Source organism: Theropithecus gelada, chromosome 11, assembly GCF_003255815.1.
Source record: "Theropithecus gelada isolate Dixy chromosome 11, Tgel_1.0, whole genome shotgun sequence".
NCBI classification, from domain to species: domain Eukaryota; kingdom Metazoa; phylum Chordata; class Mammalia; order Primates; family Cercopithecidae; genus Theropithecus; species Theropithecus gelada.
This window is the reverse complement of record NC_037679.1, coordinates 112,453,674-112,474,160: the sequence shown is the minus strand read 5'-3', so window position 1 is coordinate 112,474,160 and position 20,487 is coordinate 112,453,674. Positions and strand designations below refer to the sequence as shown.

Genomic DNA, 20,487 nt, shown 5'->3' with positions numbered 1-20,487 from the left:
ACCCAGCTTAGGAGAGGCCTGAGTTGAAATTTTTCTTCAAGTATGTTTTTCTCCAAATCTTGTTCTCCTCTATTACATTATTCTATCTTTTATTGTTATTTTTATAGCTTTCATAATATGTAAGTAGATTGATGGGTACTATTGTATAAAGCACAGGATCAGATGTTAGCTCTTCTTCTTAGTAGCTCTGTATACCTAGCCTTTCTGAGTATTCATATTTTTCAGAGAAATGGAGACTAAAGAATTGTTGTCAATTAATGAAGTAATATTTGAAATGACTACCATAGCATCTAGCATTAACTATACTATGTCTACCATAAGACAATCTTGTCATGACAAGAAGGAGTAGTCAAGGCAGAAAAGTTAGATGATTAGAATTCTTAGCAACACTCTCTCAGTCAGAGCCACACTAGAGTCTACAGTTTAACCTTAAACCTTAATATTCCTTTCTTTATGGCAGAGAAAGAATAGTAAAAATTTCCAGAAGATTATCCAAGTCACTGTCTGATCACCAATTCTGTTCTTGAAATTTCTTGATCCTGGAAAGGGGTCTGTAGACACTTGACACAATTATGTCCAAGAATAAATAATTGTTGATAAATACATTGAATTCAGGTTTACAATCTAGTCAAGGAAGACTTGAAAATCACTAAATAAAATGTTTAAAATTAATTTATTGAGACAAAAGGGTTGGGAAAATGACTCTAGTGTTTGTGGTAGCTGCCTGAAATATCTAGAAGACTTAAAAAATATACATTCCTTGATCCATGTTTATTATAACTTATTTACATTTTCTATCTCCTCCACAAGAGCTATATATTATGTGCATAGTAGGCAGTCAACAAAAACTGGGATAATAGATACTTGAATTAAAGAATGAATGACTAACATAAAACTCTCTTTCCTCAATATGCTTCCTAGGCAGTTTCTTGCTTCTGTTCACCGAAGTCTACCAGTCTACTTATGCAGCTGTCCCTACAATATCTCGTAATTGATTATCTAGACTGTCTTGTGTGATTTTCAGCATCATCAATCAATTTATGTCAACAGTTTACTGAGCAGCAGCTTCTTTTAAAATAATCATAAATTTTGGTTGGAAGAAAACAGAAGTTTCACCATTTTGGTAAATTAATGACATTTACAGCTCTCTCAGAAACATATGTGCCCAGTGCCCAATTTAACAAGGAAAGTGACATGTACATTAGGGTTCTTCCCTTTAACAACTTCAGATAACTAAACCCAAGCAAGATAACCCAATTATCTGACATTCTGTCAGGAGTGGTTAGTGTATCAGGTCGACTGTCAAGTCTGAAGACAAGTCACTATCTGTGGAAGCTGTTCATTTTTCAATGGTCAAAAATAAATCATACATACCAAAGCAAGTACAAGAATTCTAAATTATTAAATGTAACAAGTATTTGATTGAAATATCCAAGTCTTGGTTTTGTTACAATAAAAGCAACACATATGAAGTTCTTTAGACAAGAAACAAGAAAGTAACTGTCATTTTCTTATAAATATTAATTGTATACAAATGAAGTGTAAAATTGAATTAGAAGAAAAGTAACAAAAATCCCCATTCAACATTTTCAAGGAGCAATCTTTTCATGAACAAAGATACAAAAAATTAAGATGGAGCCTGAAAATAAAAGTCTTATCCATTAATTAATACAAAATACGAAGAACTCTGAACCTTCACAGCCCCGGAAAACAAAATGAAAAGTGGAGAATAGAGAAGTCAGAAAAAATCAGAAACTATTTAGTAATTCCCCAACACTCATAGAGACTCTCAATGTAGAAAATTGTATTTTAAAAGATGGTAAGTGGTTGCTTAGCAAGGCCTCCCCAGAAAACACTTTTTTTTTTTTTTTTTTGTCAAATAACTGGATGCAGTCTTACATTTTCAATCAGGGTTTAATAAACATCATTTTTAAATCAGTATGAAACAACTCACACTATGAATGGGATCAATGTAACACTTGATATTGTTTCAAAAACCTTTATTCAGAACGTCAGATTATTCTGTAAGTCATTTAACTCAACTTCACCCAATTCCAGAGACCTAGACAGTCCATTTTTTTTTAAAATGAGAAAAATACATCTTTTGTAATATGACTTGTTCTGATTGCCTGCTGTTTTAAGGATAGTAGTCAAGGTAAATTAACCTCTAGGCCATACACATGTATGATGTGGCGTGATTATTTTTATTCATTCGATAGGTATTGAATGAATTGTATACTGTGTGCAATGTTCTATGTTAAGGATGGATGGTTAAGTTTTGTCCTTACAGCGCAGAGGAGAAACATAGAGTTGGTCTATACCAAATCTACTCTCCCCTTCATGTCTGCAAAAAGAATCTGCTTTTATTCAGATATTAAAAACCTTAAAGGAAGATGACCAATTTAGAGATAAATTCTGAATATGCTAAACAATCATGTAAGCTGAGTCATCAGACTGCCATCTGGTCATGTGATGGGTTCATGATAAGGGACCCAATTCTGGCAAATAATATGAGAAGTTAACTCAGCTTTGGGGTTTACGGAAAAATTTTCTAACTGAGGAAGAGACATTCCCTTTACTCGTGCTGCATGGAATCACGTATGGATGTGAGACCCACCATGTTAATCTTCTTGTAACAATGATGTGAAGTAGACTAAGTCAACGCGCTGAGGATGGCACAGCAGAAAGATGGAAAGAAATTTGATTATGACATAATCAGTGAGCCGCTGCAATAATAAATTTTGGAACCACTCCACTGAAGAGCTTCTTGTTATGTGAGATAAAATAATTAATTCTTCATATCACTGCAAACCAGTTGAATCAGGGTTTTTTTGTTTTTGTTTTTGTTTTTGTTACTTGCAGCTCTAAGTATCTTTATGTGAAGAAGTATCTTCAAGTGAAGGAAGGGAAATGGTGAAGTAGAGTATGAAATACGTTAAGAACTGTATTGTAGATGTGTACAAGGGAGCCAAGGTCAGAGACATCTTCAAAGAGGATAAAATCTTGAGCTGAGTCCTAAAGGATTCTATATAGAGAGACAAGGGCACAACTGCATTTCAAGAAGTTGGAAAACTGTGTGCAAAGTCATCAGGGCATGAAAAATTTGAGAATTTGAGTAATTACTTGAGAATAATAAAAAAAAATCATATTTGGATGTAGAAAGGCTTACAAGATGGGATGGGAGATAGGCAAAGTGGAAACTATGACGCTCCATTGCCAAGTCATGTTAAGAGAGAAAATCCATTCTCTCTTAACATGGATCTCATAGTCTAATTCTAAACTCTGTCGTAAGAGGAAACTGGAATTAAGAAATTATGCTAACCAGCTGGAGGTTACCCATGACCTGAAGCCCACTTTATGAGTTTGGGATCAAGTTGTTACATGTGTAGCTTATTCTGAGAGCAGTGTGGAGGATGGATGGACTGGGGATAGGCAAGAACAAAAGTGAAGGAAAACAGCCTGGAAGCGGTAGTGACACTCCAAGTAGATGATACCAAAGGTGCTAGCTATAAAGTAGAAAGGAAAGGGCAAATTAAAGACGAATTTATGAGAAAAAAAGAATCAAGACTTAAGAAATAAGTAAATAGAGATTATTGGGTAAGAATAATGTCTTCTAGATTTTCTGTGTTCGGTATCTTAGTAATGGCTGTAAACTAGGGCATTTTGTATTTTTAAAAGTTTGGGAATGGTGGGTGAAAGAATTGAAAGGGTAGAGGGGAGGAATATTGAATTCAATTTTGAACTTCTTGAGCTGAGATGCCAGTCATATACCATAGTTACATAAATATCTTAATAATGAGTCCTCCAGAAAAAAAAAAAAAACTGGTTATAAAATATACCCATAGGTTAAATATCTTGGAATTATTTGTAAAATTTTTGGACAAAAGCTAAAGACATTTTTAGAGGATGTCTATTAAAATGATGATTCTTACTGGAGTAGTTAGCTAGTAGTCTTTTTTTTGTCTGTTAAGGTTAATTTTGGTTTTTGAAAAGAAAGCCAACTAATATATGGAAAGGCAGATATTGGCTTTTCTTTCATGTTCTATTCCTCTACCACTTTATGGACAGATTTCTTGAATAATCTGTGCTCTTTTACCTGTATGGCAGAAACTGCTATGGGTTTACCAAATTAAACTTCATTTTGCTTCTGTATATATACATACATGAACCACTTTTCTTTGCCACCTTGCAGTTAGGTGGGGCATTATTACTGACTTCTGGCCCGTGGAATATAGACAAAAGTGATGTCTGCTAGAAGCATCTAAAAGTATCTCCAACATGATGCTATGATTCTATGATTATATGCTATGATTCTATCTTATTTGGGTCAGGGAATATATTTGAGAGTTCTTAATTTAGATGATGTGATGGTTTTAATGTGTTCCCTTTAAAAATTCATGAGCTGGAAACTTAATCCCCAATGCAACAGTATTGAGAGGTGGGGGTCTAATGGAAGATGTTCAGGATCCATTCACTCATGAATTGGTTCATGCCATTATAAAAAAGTCTTGCAAAAGTGGGTTTGCTTTTCTTCACTCTTCTACAACGTGAGGAACAACAGTCCTTTCCTCTGGAAGATGCAGTGTTCAAGGTGCAATATTGGAAGCAATATTGGAAGCAGAGATTGGGCCCTTACCAGACACCAAACCTGCCAGCGTCTTGATCTTGGATTTTTCAGCCTCCAGAACTAAGAGAGACAATTTCTGTTGTTTATTTCTCAGATATTCTGTTATTGCAGCACTGATGGATGAGGATAGGGAATGACTGAGCCATGAGATGAAAGGATTCTGAGTAAGTCCCATCAACGAGCTGATGACATTCAATTTTCTGTCACCATCTCAGATCTTTTCCCAGTCCTTCAGGCCTGTACCCTACTGCTTACTGTGTATTTTTAGTTGGACAGAAACCAAAGACTCATTTGCCTACATTTTATTATTGTCATGTTCTTTCCCATCCTAGAGGGATTTATTTTCTAACTCATTTAACTTGATGAAATGGGTGACTTAATTGCATTAGCATAATTGGTAGTTGCTTAATTAAATAGTATTTTTGAGAAAACTGCTGAAAAATAAGTACAAAGTGAGTCTATTAAGTAGATTACTCAGTTATTGGTATCATCACTCATGGTTTAATACTAAAACTAAAAGAGCACACTTAATGTTTTATTTTTATTTTTATTTTTTTCGAGATGGAATCTAGCTCTGTCACCCAGGCTGGAGTACAGTGGCATGATCTCAGTTCACTGCAACCTCTGCCTCCTGGGTTCAAGCGATTCTCCTGCCTCAGTCTCCCGAGTAGCTAGGATTACAGGCACCTTCCACCACACCTGACTAATTTTTGTATTTTTAGTACAGATGGGGTTTCACCATGTGGTCAGGTTAGTCTTGAACCCCTGACCTCATAATCCACCCAGCTTGGCCTCCCAAAGTGCTGGGATTATAGGCGTGAGCCACCACGCCCAGCCACACTTAATATTTTAAATGTCAATTAGACACTATAAAAGAAAGATTCTGGAAACAATCTACTATCTACTTCAAAGCTCCTTCAAGGATACAATGTTAGTGGGCCTCTCATATATAACTACTCATTAACATTTACAATTGACAGCACTTGTGAGTCATGCCAACAACTAAGGGCAACAATTTTGAGCTTTTAAATATCTCAATTTGCAACATCGTTTTCTTTTCAGTTTTGCTCTTAAGTTAAAAAAGGAGTCACATCTTCAGTACTTGAATGAGTTCCTAATTGTTGATAGAAAAAATAAACATTTCATGAATTCTTCAAATTATACTTTTTGAAAGTAGATGTTGAATTAGAAAGAAATATGAATTCAGCATGAGATACCATAAACGTATTTTAATTTCAATTCTTTAATCAGCTAGATGATTGTCATTGGAAAAATCACTTAACATGTTGAGATCCCTTTCTGGGATAGCAGATGATCCTTCAAGTTCCATTTGACTTCAAAATACTGTAACTCTATGAGTATCTGTTAGTGTATTCCTTTTGGATGCCAAATTCAAATATTATTAGAAGACAAGAATAATTTCTAAACAGAATGCCTTTTTGTCAACCATATTTTTTGTTGGCTAGAGCAAAGTCAGTCTGATTGAGAAATAACAAATAATTAAACACTATAATACTGCTTTTCAAGGACTTAACCCAAATCCCTAGTATAAACTATGACAGTAGGGGACTAACATTATTATAGGGAAACCAGATTACTATCTAAGGAAGCAATGATGTAATTGGATGTGGTTATTGTAATGAAAAATTGCTGGACAGTGGATTAGGAAGCTCAGTTCCCAAAGGCCTGGGTGGGTCCAAGTTTCAACATTTGAGTTCATTATGTATATATATAATGTTCATTTCCATAACTCTTCACTTTTTCTTAACAAAATAGAAGATTTTGAGGGAAAAATGATTTAAACTGTAGCAGGATGAGCTGCAGACAAAACTCCTCAGACACCGAGTTAAAGAAGGAAGGGGTTTATTCGGCTGGGAGCATTGGCAAGACTCCTGTCTCAAGAGCCGAGCTCCCCAAGTGAGCTACTCCTGTCCCTTTTAAGGGCTCACAACTTTAAGGGAGTCCACATAAGAGGGTTGTGATCGATTGAGCAAGCAGGGTGTATATGACTGGGGGCTGCATGCACTAGTAATCAGAATCGAACAGGACAGGACAGGGATTTTTACAATGCTTTTCCATACAATGTCTGGAATCTATAGATAACATAAGCAGTTAGGTCAGGGGTCAATCTTTAACTACCAGGCCCAGGGCACGGCGCCGGGCTGTCTGCCTGTGGATTTCATTTCTGCCTTTTAGTTTTTACTTCTTCTTTCTTTGGAGGCAGAAATTGGGTGTAAGACAATATGAGGGGTAGTCTCCTCCCTTAAAACCAGTGATACATTGACAATGCAGCTCTTTTCTTGGCTTTTGCTTTGATTTGTGGTAGAAGTGTGTATAAGATTCTATTTTCATAAGTATTTAATAGCAGTAATAGGGCTTAACTGACACCAAATTAATTTAAAGATTGTATGGTATTTTAAAAATCTTTTTATTAAAGGAACTATATAAAACCTCTATTGCATAAAATAGAAATAGAACAAACAAAAACAACTGTGCCTGTATTATGCCTTAACTGGAAAACTATGCTGATGGATTTTACAGATTATTGTGTACAAAGGAAACCTTGTTACCACTATCTGCCTCTTTTTCTTCAGGTTGGTTGGGATAGAGAACAGTTACTTTTGGTTTAAGCAAGTTGCTGAAAGTAGGGATTCTATCCTGTGTATACATTTATGAGAACAACAGGGTGGAAAGATGATTACAGCAGATCAATATTAAAAGTCAGTGAGACATATCTTTCCCTTACAAAAAATGAAGCAATAATTCATTATTTATTACATTGTAAAGGTAAAAAGATAAATTAGTTGCAAAATAATGATTCTCAGAGGTAAAGGGCCGAGGCTTTAAAGCCCCCTATCGATTCTGTATCATGTGTGCCCTATTGCTCTGCAAGACTTCCCTGAAGTACAGCTCTTTCCCCTTGCTTCGGGGAGTGTTCCAGACATCAAAGCAGAAAAAGAGAGCATTTACCTCCTTTGTGTATTCATTTGTAAGCCTTTATCAGTATTTAAAACTGACAGAATGGGAGCACGCAGACTTTTTTATTCACTGGATGTCCGGCCTTGCCTCTCTGCTTTTATTTGGAACAGGTCATAGGCAAAACTGTAAAGTGGACAAAATTTATTGAGTTTCCTCTCTCTGCTCTGTCCCTGCCACGTGGCCAGTGGGCTCTTTCCTCCTGCCTGGATGCTAATATGTTTGCTCTTGAGCTTCTTTAAGGCAAGGATCATCCTTTGTTTTATCATTAATAGTTCAACAGTGTCCAAAATGTTTGTCACATTAATGAACAAATGATAAACTAATTCCCATAAGCATTAGGTTCAGAATATATATATGTTTTCATATTAGAAGAGAACTGCTGGAAGAAAGCAATACTTAACCTCAAGGAGTGACTTGCAAATGAGAGAATTTCAGGCATTAGGGGATACGTATTGTGGAGAGGGGGTGAGAGAGACAACTGTGACTTCGAATCACGTGACACCAAATTTCCACATCTTCTTGCTTTATTTAAAGTCATCTGTGACTTGAGAAATTGCCTCAAAATTTTAGATAAAAAAAGTGTAGGGAGGATTGTTTTTAAAAAATAAATGGACAGATTTTTGGATCATCTCAGTTTTATGGATAGCATATGAAAGTCACAGGATATGGTCATTTAATACCCTGTACCAGAGACAACATTGGCTTAATTCATTTCGTGGTTTTCTCAACTGGTACAGAAGATGCTGCTCCATCAACTTGTTCTTAGGCCCTAACTCCTGACTTGGTTAGTCCTGGACTTCTGCTCACATTCTCCCTCCTCTCCAGTTTTGGTTTCACTAGTGATATCCATTGCCTCGTTTCTTTTTTCTTTCTTTCTTTCTTTCTTTTTCTTTTTTTTTTTTTTTTTTTTTTTTGAGACGGAGTCTCGCTCTATCCGACCATCTCGGCCTCCCGAAGTGCTGGGATTACAGGCCTGAGCCCACCGCGCCCGGCCCCTCTCCATTGCCTCATTTCTGATCAGGTCAGTCTCCTGGAATTGCTTTAGCCAGGCCAGCTCTTAGTTGACCTCTGAAGCAGCTCTCCTCCGCCCCCTATTGACATAAGTATGCATGTGCACAGCTGGGTCCAGGAAACTTAATCCTATTCATACATTGAATAGTAAATTATTGAATGTCTATGAAGTGCCAAGTACTGTTCTAGGCACGTGTGATATATCAGTGAATAAAGCAGAACAAAAGATCCTTACACTGATAGAGCTTGCAAATGGGAGCCTCATCTCAGGTTATCCCCATACTTTGAAGGGAACACTTTGAAGAGATTTTTGCATTATGCACCTTAAGTGACACTTTATAAAGGAGTTGTGTTATAAAATGGCTTCCTACAGGCGAGTTTTTCATTCCAATTGGTTCTCTCTTGGAATTTGTTCAATCAGACTTGGTAGGAGGAGTGGGAAAGACTGCAATACTGCTGTTCTACCTACAATATAACCCATAGCATACTGATGCTCCAATTTCTAAAAACACATATTTGAATTCTTTATCTTCCATAACAAATACTTATTGTAAGTCAGGTTCTCTGGAACAGGGCGTGAGACAGAATTTCACAGTTTGGGATTTACTGGAGTGCTCTTTAGGAAAAATCCTGTGAGGGAGTCACAGCAGAATTATAGGGAAGAGAAAGGAATTAATAAGGATGAGATCTCCGGTCAAGTCTAACCTTGATCTGATTTATGGGGAGGCTCTGGAATGTAATTTATATCTTCGAGATTTTCCCACTTCGTAGGCCAGGGGGCTATGGAATCAGAGGCTCATTCTGCAGAGAAGGGGCTGTATTCAGTTAGCCGTCACTGCAGCAGACGGGAGTGGGTGCAGCAGCCAGGTAGAGGCGCACAGCGGTGCCTTTGACAGTGCCTGATTTCATATTCCCTGAGTACCGTGGAATTTCCAGTACTGTGTGTGAAAATATGGATGGCCTTACAGACATTTCTGTGGATTCATACTTTTTAAAACATTTTTTGGGTATCTACTGAGTTTCAGACACTGTGCTGGATTGGTACATGGACGGGTGTGACATGATTGCTGTCTTGAGCTACTCTGTGGACTAAGAGGGGAAGGGGACAAGGCAGCAGGGGTGTCAAGGGAGTGTGATATGATGTCCGGCAGAGTCGTGAACAGTATGCTGTGGGACATGATGTGGAAGCAATACTCAATCCCAGGTGGTGGCTGGGAGAGGATCAGGGAAAGCTTCCTGGATGATGTGACATCCCAGGCCTTCTTAAAGTCTGTATATTATTTTCCTGTGGCTGCCATAACAAGTTAACACAAACTGGTGATAATAGAAATGTATTCTCACAGTTCTGGAGGCCCAGAGTCCAAAATCAGGGTGAAAGCAAGGCTGTGCTCTCTCCCAAGGCTCCAGGGGGGAACTTTCCTTGCCTCTTCCAGCCCATGGTAGCTATAGGCATTCCTTGGCTTGGGGTTGCATCAGTCCAGTCAATGCCTCCCTTTTCAGAACCTTCTCTCTGTGTGTGTCTTCTCCTCTTCTGCCTCTCATTAAGTCACTTGGAGTTGGATTCAGGGCTCACCCTGATGATCCAGGGGGATCTAATCTCAAGATCATTAATTTAATTCTATCGTCAAAGACCCTTTTTCTCCATAAGGTCACATTCACAAGTCACAGGTTTCTGAGGTTAGGCTGCAGATATATCTTCTCTGGGGCCACCACTCAACTCAATACTTCACTGGTGGTTAAAATGTTTCCTATTCCAAACGGAAAGGGGCACCACATTTAAGCTTTTGTAATTAATTATTACACAATGGAGGAGGGGCCTCCTGGGCATAAGCTCCAAATGTTATGGTTCCCATTTATAGCCACCTTTTTAGGATGCAAACTGTGAAGTAAAGCTTTTAAATTCCAACACAAAGCTTCTAGTTACCTCACTTGCCTTGGAAGATAGGGGCTATTCATCCTACATTCACTCTTCCAGTGGAAGAGACTCACTGTGAGCCTAAGTCAATTTCTCCTTTTAGAAAGGCTATCCACAGTGATGCCAAGTAGTCAAGATGGTTTTCATTCCAATTTTACTTATTCACAGCTCAATATCTGGTGAGGCAACTTTCTGATCAGTAATAGTGGCAGGTGGAAGTTGTGGAGCAGGGAGCGCTGTTGAGGATACATAGAGTTATAGGGCTTGGTGAATAATTGGTCATGTTAGTGAGAAACAAGGAAGACTTCAAGACCTGGGTGAGCAAGACAGGATATTTAGTTCAGTGTTGAATATGGTGAATCTTAGGAAGCAGTAATTCATCCACGTGAAAAAAATCTCATTAAACTCATGACTGATGGGTTTCTAGTTTTTTAAAACATAAATAAGGTATTCTTTTCAAGGAAAGATATTTTGAGTATTTTTTTTTTTCATGAATTGTGAGATGTGAGCTGCATCTTTAAAGTTTTAACACAAACATTTTGCATGGAAGCAATCACTCCCTAAATATGATGCTAGGCTTGAGCTATTTTTTTTGACTCTGATATATTTTAAATATAATTAATATTATTTTATGCTTAGTGCATGTTGCCTGATTCTTAATTTTTATTTGTTTGAAGGGGTTGCAGGCATTTTTTAAATCTTCTCTCTTAGAGGATCAGGAACAATAACTAATAGGTAATAGGCTTAATACCTGGGTGATGAAATAATCTGCACAATAAACCCCCATGACACATATTTACCTATGTAACAAACCTACACGTGTGCCTCTGAACTTAAAAGTTAAAGAAAACTCCTTCCTTGTTCTTATTTCTCTTTTTTCATATTCTTACAAACAAAGCTCTCAAAACAAACAGTCCATTTATAATATATATTATTTTCTATTCCTTCTTAGTTTCTTCTTGAATCACTGATAGGAAAAATGGGCTTGACTTTTTTTTCATAAGGATGAGAATTATACACAAAAAAACCTCCCTTCCAACCTTTTTGGAAACAATGACGTATTTGTACTTACATGGATTTGTAAGTATGGCATTGATTTACCGCTTTGTGTGCACCCATTGTTGCCTTTCAAATGATCACTTTTCATACAACTTTAGCAGATGAAGAACTTACTGAAGTGGTGCAAGTATTTTAACAATCATTAGTCAATTAGAATACGTCTTTAATATTTTATTATATTTTTAAATATTTTTAAAAACATTGTCTTTTTTTTATTTTTATTTTTTAAGGCAGAGTCTTGCCATTGTCAGCCCAGGCTAGAGTGCAATGGCACGATCTCGGCTCACTGCAACCTCTGCCTCCCGGGTTCCATCAATTTTCCTGCCTCAGCCTCCCGAGTAGCTGAGATTACAGGCCGCCACCAGGCCCAGCTAATTTTTGTATTTTTAGTAGAGATAGGGTTTCATCATGTTTGCCAGACTGGTCTCGAACTCCTGACCTCAAGTGATCCACCCGCCTTGTCCTCCCAAAGTGCTGGGATTACAGGCGTGAGCCACCGCGCGCACCTAAAACATTGTCTTTTTTATATTTTATACTTTATATGCTTTTATATTTTTGTTCAGATATTAAAATAAAAATTGTTATCTGGCTATGTTACTTTTTAAATATGCCTACATTTTAATAATGCATGCAAAAAACAGTAAAGTTTTAAGGGAATTAAACATTGAGTTTAATGGAGTCCTACATTTAGTATGACAGCAGAACACCACAAAGTATATCCACTTAACTCTCCTTTGCACCAAAGTAGCTTTGTGAAAAACTGAAGAAAATAAGCCTTCATTCAGAGCTTTAATAAGAGTCTATTCATGGGAGGGCCTCATGCCAGTCAATGTATTTCGTGTTTTATTATAGTAACATGCTAGAGGAATTGTTCTGGTTTTTAAATTAGGCATTTAAAATGAAAACAAGCATCAAACAGTCTCTGACCAAGTTCCTTGTGTCTCTTCTTTGCTATGACTTCTTGAGTGATTTTCATGAGAAGAGTGATCTCATTATGAGTAACATTTCTTGAAGCAGAAAAATATGACACTCCAAATGATATTGACTTGCTGTTTTCCTGTTATTTAGTGGTCTTAACTATCAATCAAGCAACTAAATGATGCCTGTCATACACTCATGAGAGTAAAACATAGATCTAATTTTATCCTTAGGTCATTGAAACTTATAATTGCTAAAACTTTGTCCTATGAAATTAAAATTGAATCAACAAGGTTAATAATACAAAGAAAAGTAGGAAGAACAGCATGCAAAGAACATTATGTTCAATAGGATCAAGTGTAAGTGATGATAGGAGAAATTGATTTTTTAAAAAACAGGATTGGAACCAAAATTTGTTTTTAATATGTGATTTTTTAACATTAGAAGGATTTTATTCTTAACTCTCAATTATATAATCACAAAAAAACCAATGTTTCAGGAAAACATACTTAATCCTAACACAAAATTCATGTCACTTATCACAAAGTTAGATAGTCAAGTGTAAAACGGAGAAACAAAACAGAAATAGCAATTTTAAACCACATGAGACATTGTGAAGAATTTTTTTGTTAATAAACAACCCATAAATACTTTTACATACTACATTTCAAAATGATGCCTCTGTGAATAATATGATAAAGGTCATAGTGTTGAAGACTTTAAATTCAAGGTCATCATGTTGAAGACTTGAAATTAAATTCAAGGTTGTAGTGATGAAAAATTCAAAGTCAAGATCTTGATGATAAAGACTTTAAATTCAAGGATACATTGTGTAAGAAAGGACAAACTACTAGCATTCAAGTTATTTAGCCAATTAGTTCTCTGTAAGTACAAAATATAAGAAATCACTAAATGGATTGGCCTAATTACAAATTTTGTTTCATTTATAAATAACTCTCAACTTCAAGAAATCTTTTCACAGACTCATTCAGTCACATGGTATCTATCTACCCTTGTGTCGGTATTTCTGCTACACTTTAAATCCTTATTCAAAACAATACCCTCTCAATTTCTCTATGTTTATAAGTAAAAAATAATTTACAAGAAGGAAATGTCGGCTGGGCTCAGTGTCTCACACCTGCAATCCCAGCACTTTGGGAGGCTGAGGCAGGCGGATCACGAGGTCAAGAGATCAAGACAATCCTGGCCAACATGGTGAAACGCCGTCTCTACTAAAAATACAAAAATTAGTCGGCTAAAAATACAAAAATTAGTTGGGTGTGGCGGCATGTGCCTGAAGTCCCAGCTACTTGGGAGGCTGAGGCAGGAGAATCGCTTGAACCAGGGAGTTGCAAGTTGCAGTGAGCCGAGTGAGCCGAGATTGCACCACTGCATTCCAGCCTGGTGACAAAGTGAGACTCTGACTCAAAAAAAAAAAAAAAAAAAAAAAGAAAGAAAGAAAGAAAGAAGTGTCTGTCCCTTAGCTAGAGAAAAAAAGCAATCCATTTTCTTCTTTACTTCAAAAACACAAAACTAACCAAAACAATCCAGTTCCTGATGTAATGTCACACAGAACCCAGGGCCTGGAACAATATTTCATTCTGGTTTTCTTGCTATATGCTGAGAATAATGCAGTTATTTACATTATTGAGAAATCTATTTAGCAGACTAGAATCATCCCAGTGCTTCCATCAGAAGAAGGCTTGCTAAAAAAGGCACGAGCAGCAGCATCTACGAATGGGAACATCAAAGACTCTACTCTGTCTTTCTCCTCATTTTCTTCTGATTCATCCATATCTGCTGAATCATCATCATCATCATCATCATCATCATTTTTTTTTCTCCTCCCCCCTTATCTTTCTCTTCCATCTCTTCATACCCCCTCATCATGACCCATTTCCAATCATACTATAGGCACCCTGAATGTTAGACATGCCATATGGAATTGGAGAATGGCAACATTAAAGATATTTAAAGTAAAGGAAATGGTAGGTATAATACCCTTCCACATATCCTGTTGTTGTACAGAATGTGGTACAGCTACTCTAGTCATACACCCAAACTTGACCGATGATTGGAAATTCACAAGCTACTCTAGGTCCTTGAACTTCTTCCACTTCACCTTTAGCATTCGTTAGTCTCCACTAGCAACTGTCCAACTGACAAGCCTTCTCAGGAATAGCATCTTTTGACAATCTTAATTTGGTACGTGAAGAAATAGTGGGGTGGATGTACAGAAGCTAAGTTCTGGCAGAAATTATGGGGAAACTGAAATGGTAATATCCTCAGGTGTTGCTACAGAAATTCTGGCATCTCATGAATCAGTCTTATTTCTTCACTAATGATATTTCAAATTTATGCTTTGGGAAAAGTTTAGTGCTCTAGAAATATTCAACAGAATGAGTATACATTAGCCTTTGGATTTTATGGTTTATAGCTAACATTGCACAGAAAGTATTTTATACCACATGTTCTTCCAAAAACATTCAGTCTCATAACTAGATTTTATATTAAAATCTTCAAGGAGTAGCTATACAAATTGTACTTGTCATTTAAAGCTACAAGAAAAGTATCATTCAGATTTGACATTCTGTTTGGATTTAACTTCCTGATTAACAGTAGCAACTGTCCAACTGGTAGATTTTGAAAATGATGGCAAATTATCCTCTTTAATAAAAATAACATTGACAAAGACTCAAAACTGCCTGAATTTTACGGTCTGTATCAATTATAAGGTAAAGAAATCTTCTGCTTCCTCTAAAGCTGCCCCATAGAGAAGTTGGCAATTAAAAAGGCATCCTTGCCTGTTTTAGGTAATCTTACCAGTAAAGACGATGGGCAACCTGGATGCTTTGCAAGGAGCGGTGGAGTAGAAGTTGCACTAAAGGACTCTCAAGGTTCCATTCAAACTTGACAGCCTGAAGTAAGAGACACAATTACTTTACTTGTCAGTAACAAAATTATACCTGAATACAGAGGGACTTCAGAGGCTTGAGAAAAGACTAGAGAAAACAGCATGCACATTTTAACAAAATGCTAATAACACATTCATGGTTTTATGAGTCGGTGTATGACTAATAACAAAACACACATATATTACACCATTTGGATTTGTGTAGTCTTGCTTCCTTTCCTTGTTATGGATAAGAAATAAGGGCAGGAGTTGGTAGAGTTCAACCATGTGCTGGGGGAGAATACTGACACAAAAAGTCCTGGATTATTAAATACAATATTATTAAGCCATAGATATTTCTTCCTATTTGGAGATGAAATTAATGCACATTCAAAGCCTTAACAGAAATCATCAACTGGTGTATCATTATTAACCTCCAGGCCTTGAGGTTTTGCTTAAAAGTTCAAAACTATTACTACCATAACGCAGTCCCAAATCCTTTCTTTCATCTCCACTGTGAACAACTCTTAAGTTTTTTAGGATACCCAACCAGGTAGAAAACACAGGTAACAATGGCAGCCCCCGCTATCCTTAGGGACCTAATTTAGGGCTTCACCTGTCCTCTGCAGGGACTTCACTGACAGCAATCTGTAGCTGAGCTGCTATCATCATCCCAGGAATCTGAATATATGAAAATGAAAACCAGGTTCTCATAAAAATGCCCATTCCTGCTTGAGAGACAAAGCTTCTATCTTTAGTTGTTTGACAAACCATTTAAGTCTCTCTCTCTTACACACACACACACACACACACACACACACACACACACACACACAAAGCTTAAGAGTCTAAGCCAGGCTTTATACCACAGTACAGACAGCAGGAAAAAATGAGTACAATATCCAGTCATACATACACTTGAAGAAACACCTCAATATGCTAGCTATCCTCAAGAATGCGAAAGTTTATAAATTCCTAAGGTGTGAGGGTGCTGAAGATGAGTTCAGCAAATCTGCATAAACTCCTGATGCTGTCTGAATGTAGAAGGACAATAGTGTGTGCTGTCTTAAACTGTAGCCATGGCCCTCTCTCACTTACATGCTAATGCTGGGCTGGCTAGGTCATAGGTTTTATTTATGCCCTATAATAGTGAGCATATTATATGAGCATATGAGCAGGAGGTATGTTTCAGAATTACCTACTTGCTTGCCTTTTTAGATGTCTGCCCCATTATTTCTTCCTGAACCCAATAACTGTTTGTTATCCCTCACTTCCAAGCTTCCTGCTTTACTCTGTCCACCGATACAATTTCCCCCTAAATCCTGCCTGATCATCTAGAATGTAGACAATTTTTCTGGTGAACACCATATTATCTGAAGTAGTTTGCAGTAATCCCTGGGTCTGGGTCTTATTTGACTGTTAGCTACGAACTGTATGTTCTGTTTTGTTATAGCCTTAGAGTCCTTTCTTACAGCTTTAATATAGACTGCATAATTCCAACATGATAATACATAACAAAATAGCATGATTCCAGAAAACAATCAACAGGTTAGGATTTTTTATGTGTTGGAAAGTTTGAAATTCAAGGTAGAGTATAGAAGTCTAAGGACAATGAACGTTTTGAAATTCTTCCTTTTTTAAAAAAAATTTCTAGTCACACTATCGATTTCTTTCCATCTCAGGACATTTTATATCCTTCCCTTTTAATCATAACATAGTTGAAACTTTAATTTTGCCTTCTGTGTATTTGCTGTGTTAGATTGTGTGCACCCCTTCTTATAAACTTGGATTTGCGGAAATATGGGCCTCAATGACATTCCTGATGCCAAGTGTACTTACTCAGATAGAGACTTTCAAATGAGTTTAATGTCTACAAACTTTTGTGAAAACATGCTCTCCTGAATTGGGCTAGAAACAGCATGTTGCCATATCCTTGAGTCATGAGATGAACGGTGAACTTGTAAGTTAGATTAACCCTTATTTTCAAGAAAGATTGGATTGTACTCTATGGTACAGCTATTTCTAAACCAGCTCTCTCTCTTAAGGAGATGTTCAGAGAAATTCATAATGTCTGTGCAAAGTCATACTCTACTAAAGTTTATTAATATAGGCTCATTCTACCTGTTTCCAGTCACTTTTCAAAACCTGAGGCAACTGACATTCAAACTAGCTGTAACAACTTGATCTTTCAGATAAAAAAAAAAAAAAAAGCTGGATTAAAAACAAAACAAAGCATAAAAAGTCACAAGTTTAGATCTATTTAGCTCTCAACATACAGTCATCCTGGAAAAAACGAAAACAACTTACCTTCTATAGATTAGATATTCTGTTACTTACATGGTCATGTGTGGAATGTGTAATTTAATTGTTTATATTTCATCATATTCAGACGAAATCAGTCTTTGCTTACATTACTAGATAACATTATATTATTTTCTAAAATTACTCCAACATTATGATATTTGATGTTACTAAAATGTACTATTTGGTGACAAAATTTGGCTATTAGAAATTACTATGATAAAATTTATCATCAATATTATAAGCCTCTAAAGAAGTGCAAGAAACTCATAAATTATGAGAAGTTTCCTAGCAAATGATTATTTTCTATATAACATTTATTTGGTAATTTTTATCATTTTATGTATACATATTTGTACATTTTTATCACAAGCATGTCTATTTTTTCATGTTCTAATTAATAAGTGAAATCATTAAAAAAAAATTTTCCTTTTTGGAATTAACGTACCTTTTTTGTAATTGTAACAGTTTCAGATAAAGAATGTCTTCCTTACCCATGTTGACATCATTTAGTCCCTTGGGTGGCCAAATTGCAATATCACTTCTAAATAGTCTATTGTTGATTCATTGGGAACCTTTTAGAGAATAATTAGTTAAAACTCTGGGTTTCTTTAGCAACTCTGCTGTTCTTACCTGAACTAGCTGTGGGAGATATTCCAGTAGTTCATCATTCAAGAGGGTGTCTAATTGTTGAACTGCCACTTTACGAATTTCTTGATCTGTAAAACTAATACACAGTAAATATATCCATTAAGCTGTTAATGGTAAGGAATAATGCATAAGACATGTCAGGGAGAACAGAGAATGAATTCTACCCCCAGTGTATAAGGTAAAATAATTATCCCATAATCAATTAAGGTAATATTAGCACCAAATAATTATTATTTTTCCATATTCCATACTCTCATGTGGACTGCAGTAGGAAATCCTTTCACTAGATTTTGGAAATGTGGTTTTAAGTCTGATTCCTGTCAGCTTTCTTATCTATAAAATGTAGATCATGGATAATCTAAAATCTTTTCTAAAGTAGTATGAAAATCTTTGCTTATTTAGCCAAGCATTTGATAAATAAGTTATTACCAACTGGAGATCTGGTTATATGATTAAAAATGGGATCTAATATTTTTAACCAGTCTTAGCCTGATCTTAACAAAACCCAGAAATCTAAAGTTCTTTACAATAAATAAACAAAAATAATTTAATATGGCTAAATCTTACTAGACTGTGAAGTTCTTGAGGGTAACTGTGCCTTATTCATTTTTGGATGGCATTTGCCTGTTGTAAGATTTAGCAGCTATTAGGTACTTAATAAACATTTTTTATTGAAATAAATTTGTGAAGTTATTTAGTATTTGAAATCCTGTTCCAAAGACAATTTATCCTCAAATGGATTCCTCAAATTGTCATCTTGCTCCATCAGAAGAAACAGATTCAATTATCTCAAAGTTCCGGCTTGGAAATAATTTTGGCTCCATATTATTTTGACATGATTAGGTATTACTAGGGCTTACATAAGAAGAATTAATTTTAAAGAAACAATTTTTCAGAAAAAAATTAGCATAATGTAAAATGTGAAGGAACCGCTTATAGTAATTTATTTACAAATAAATAAATAAACAAAACAAACTCGAAATTGCTTTTGTAGACAACTAACTGAATGCTCTAGTCAGGTGAGGCCTCTGAAGACTGGCTTCCAGTAGGAGGTTAGAAAACTGTAAAGTCTTAAATGGCCAGTATTTTCTCAGCATATCAGATTACTGAAGGGTAAATTGGGAACTATGCCGCCATCCAGTCAAGTAAACAATGGTATCACACAACTCAACTGTCTTGGATGGCAACTTCAAATGGAATGCTAAGCAAGTTACGTATTTTTTCTTCATTAAACTGAGCATTTTCATTGCAACAAGAATTTTACCTATAAGGTTAGTCAGTCAAAACTCTTATTTCTGACCTGCAAGTACATTTCCAGTATTTTTCTGCCTTTGAGCATTCTAGCAACGAGACCTAGTGAGAACTGCGGTCCAGACACATTTGGTGAAGTATTGCAAAGGTCAGAAGATCTCAGCATAAGGTCATGCACAGGTGGAGGACAGAAGGAGTACAATTAAAATGCAAAGCTACAAGCAGGTCAGCTTGTTTTAGTCCATTAAGACTTTAGATTCTCCTAACTAAATGTGATTGACTCTAATTGATTGCTCTCAATTACTGGACCATTTGTCTGAAGCTTGTAGACATCAAGGTCAGTGTAAGGACAGTTTGCAGTCTTGGAGGGAACAGTTTACTAGGTAAGTTTTGTTACCTAAGTGACGACTTGTTAAGTTAGCTAGCAGTCGCCCATGCTTCCCTGTGTGACTATTTTACCTTATTGATAGAAATGACAAAGAAGAAATAAAAAAGGAACATTGCAACAAAAAAAAGCTCTTTGGTGAACATTATACCTTTAACTATAGATTTATTTCCACTAGAATGCAAACTCCAGAAAAGCAGTGACTTTTTATCTGTTTTGTTCAGAGATGTGTCCCCAATGCCTTCAGATTTGTAGGCACTCTACATATTTCTTAGAAGACTGTTGAACCTGAACTCATTATCATTACACCTAAAACATCTTTACTACCACACTTCCTCACTGTAGCCTGTGTTATCACCTTTCTCCAATTACATACACTTAAATTGTTAAAGGTAATATTTTGCCCCTGTTTGTTACTTTTTTCACCTTTCCCATCTGATGGAATTCTATTCATCCATGAACTCCAAGCTCAAGCATCAATTTACCTGTGAAGCTGT

The 20,487-nt window shown here is 36.2% G+C and overlaps 1 protein-coding gene across 3 annotated transcripts in view; it reads right to left on the bottom strand.

The window, feature by feature from the left end:
* PIK3C2G (phosphatidylinositol-4-phosphate 3-kinase catalytic subunit type 2 gamma) overlaps window positions 1–20,487 on the bottom strand; it is a 394,884-nt gene that overhangs the window by 229,706 nt on the left and 144,691 nt on the right. For all 3 annotated transcript variants that reach the window (XM_025401956.1, XM_025401957.1, XM_025401958.1), the window contains 2 exons: window positions 18,337–18,430; window positions 15,333–15,427 (listed from right to left, as the gene is read on the bottom strand). In XM_025401956.1, the coding sequence (XP_025257741.1) occupies window positions 15,333–15,427; window positions 18,337–18,430 (189 nt within the window). The remainder of the gene's footprint in view (window positions 1–15,332; window positions 15,428–18,336; window positions 18,431–20,487) is intronic.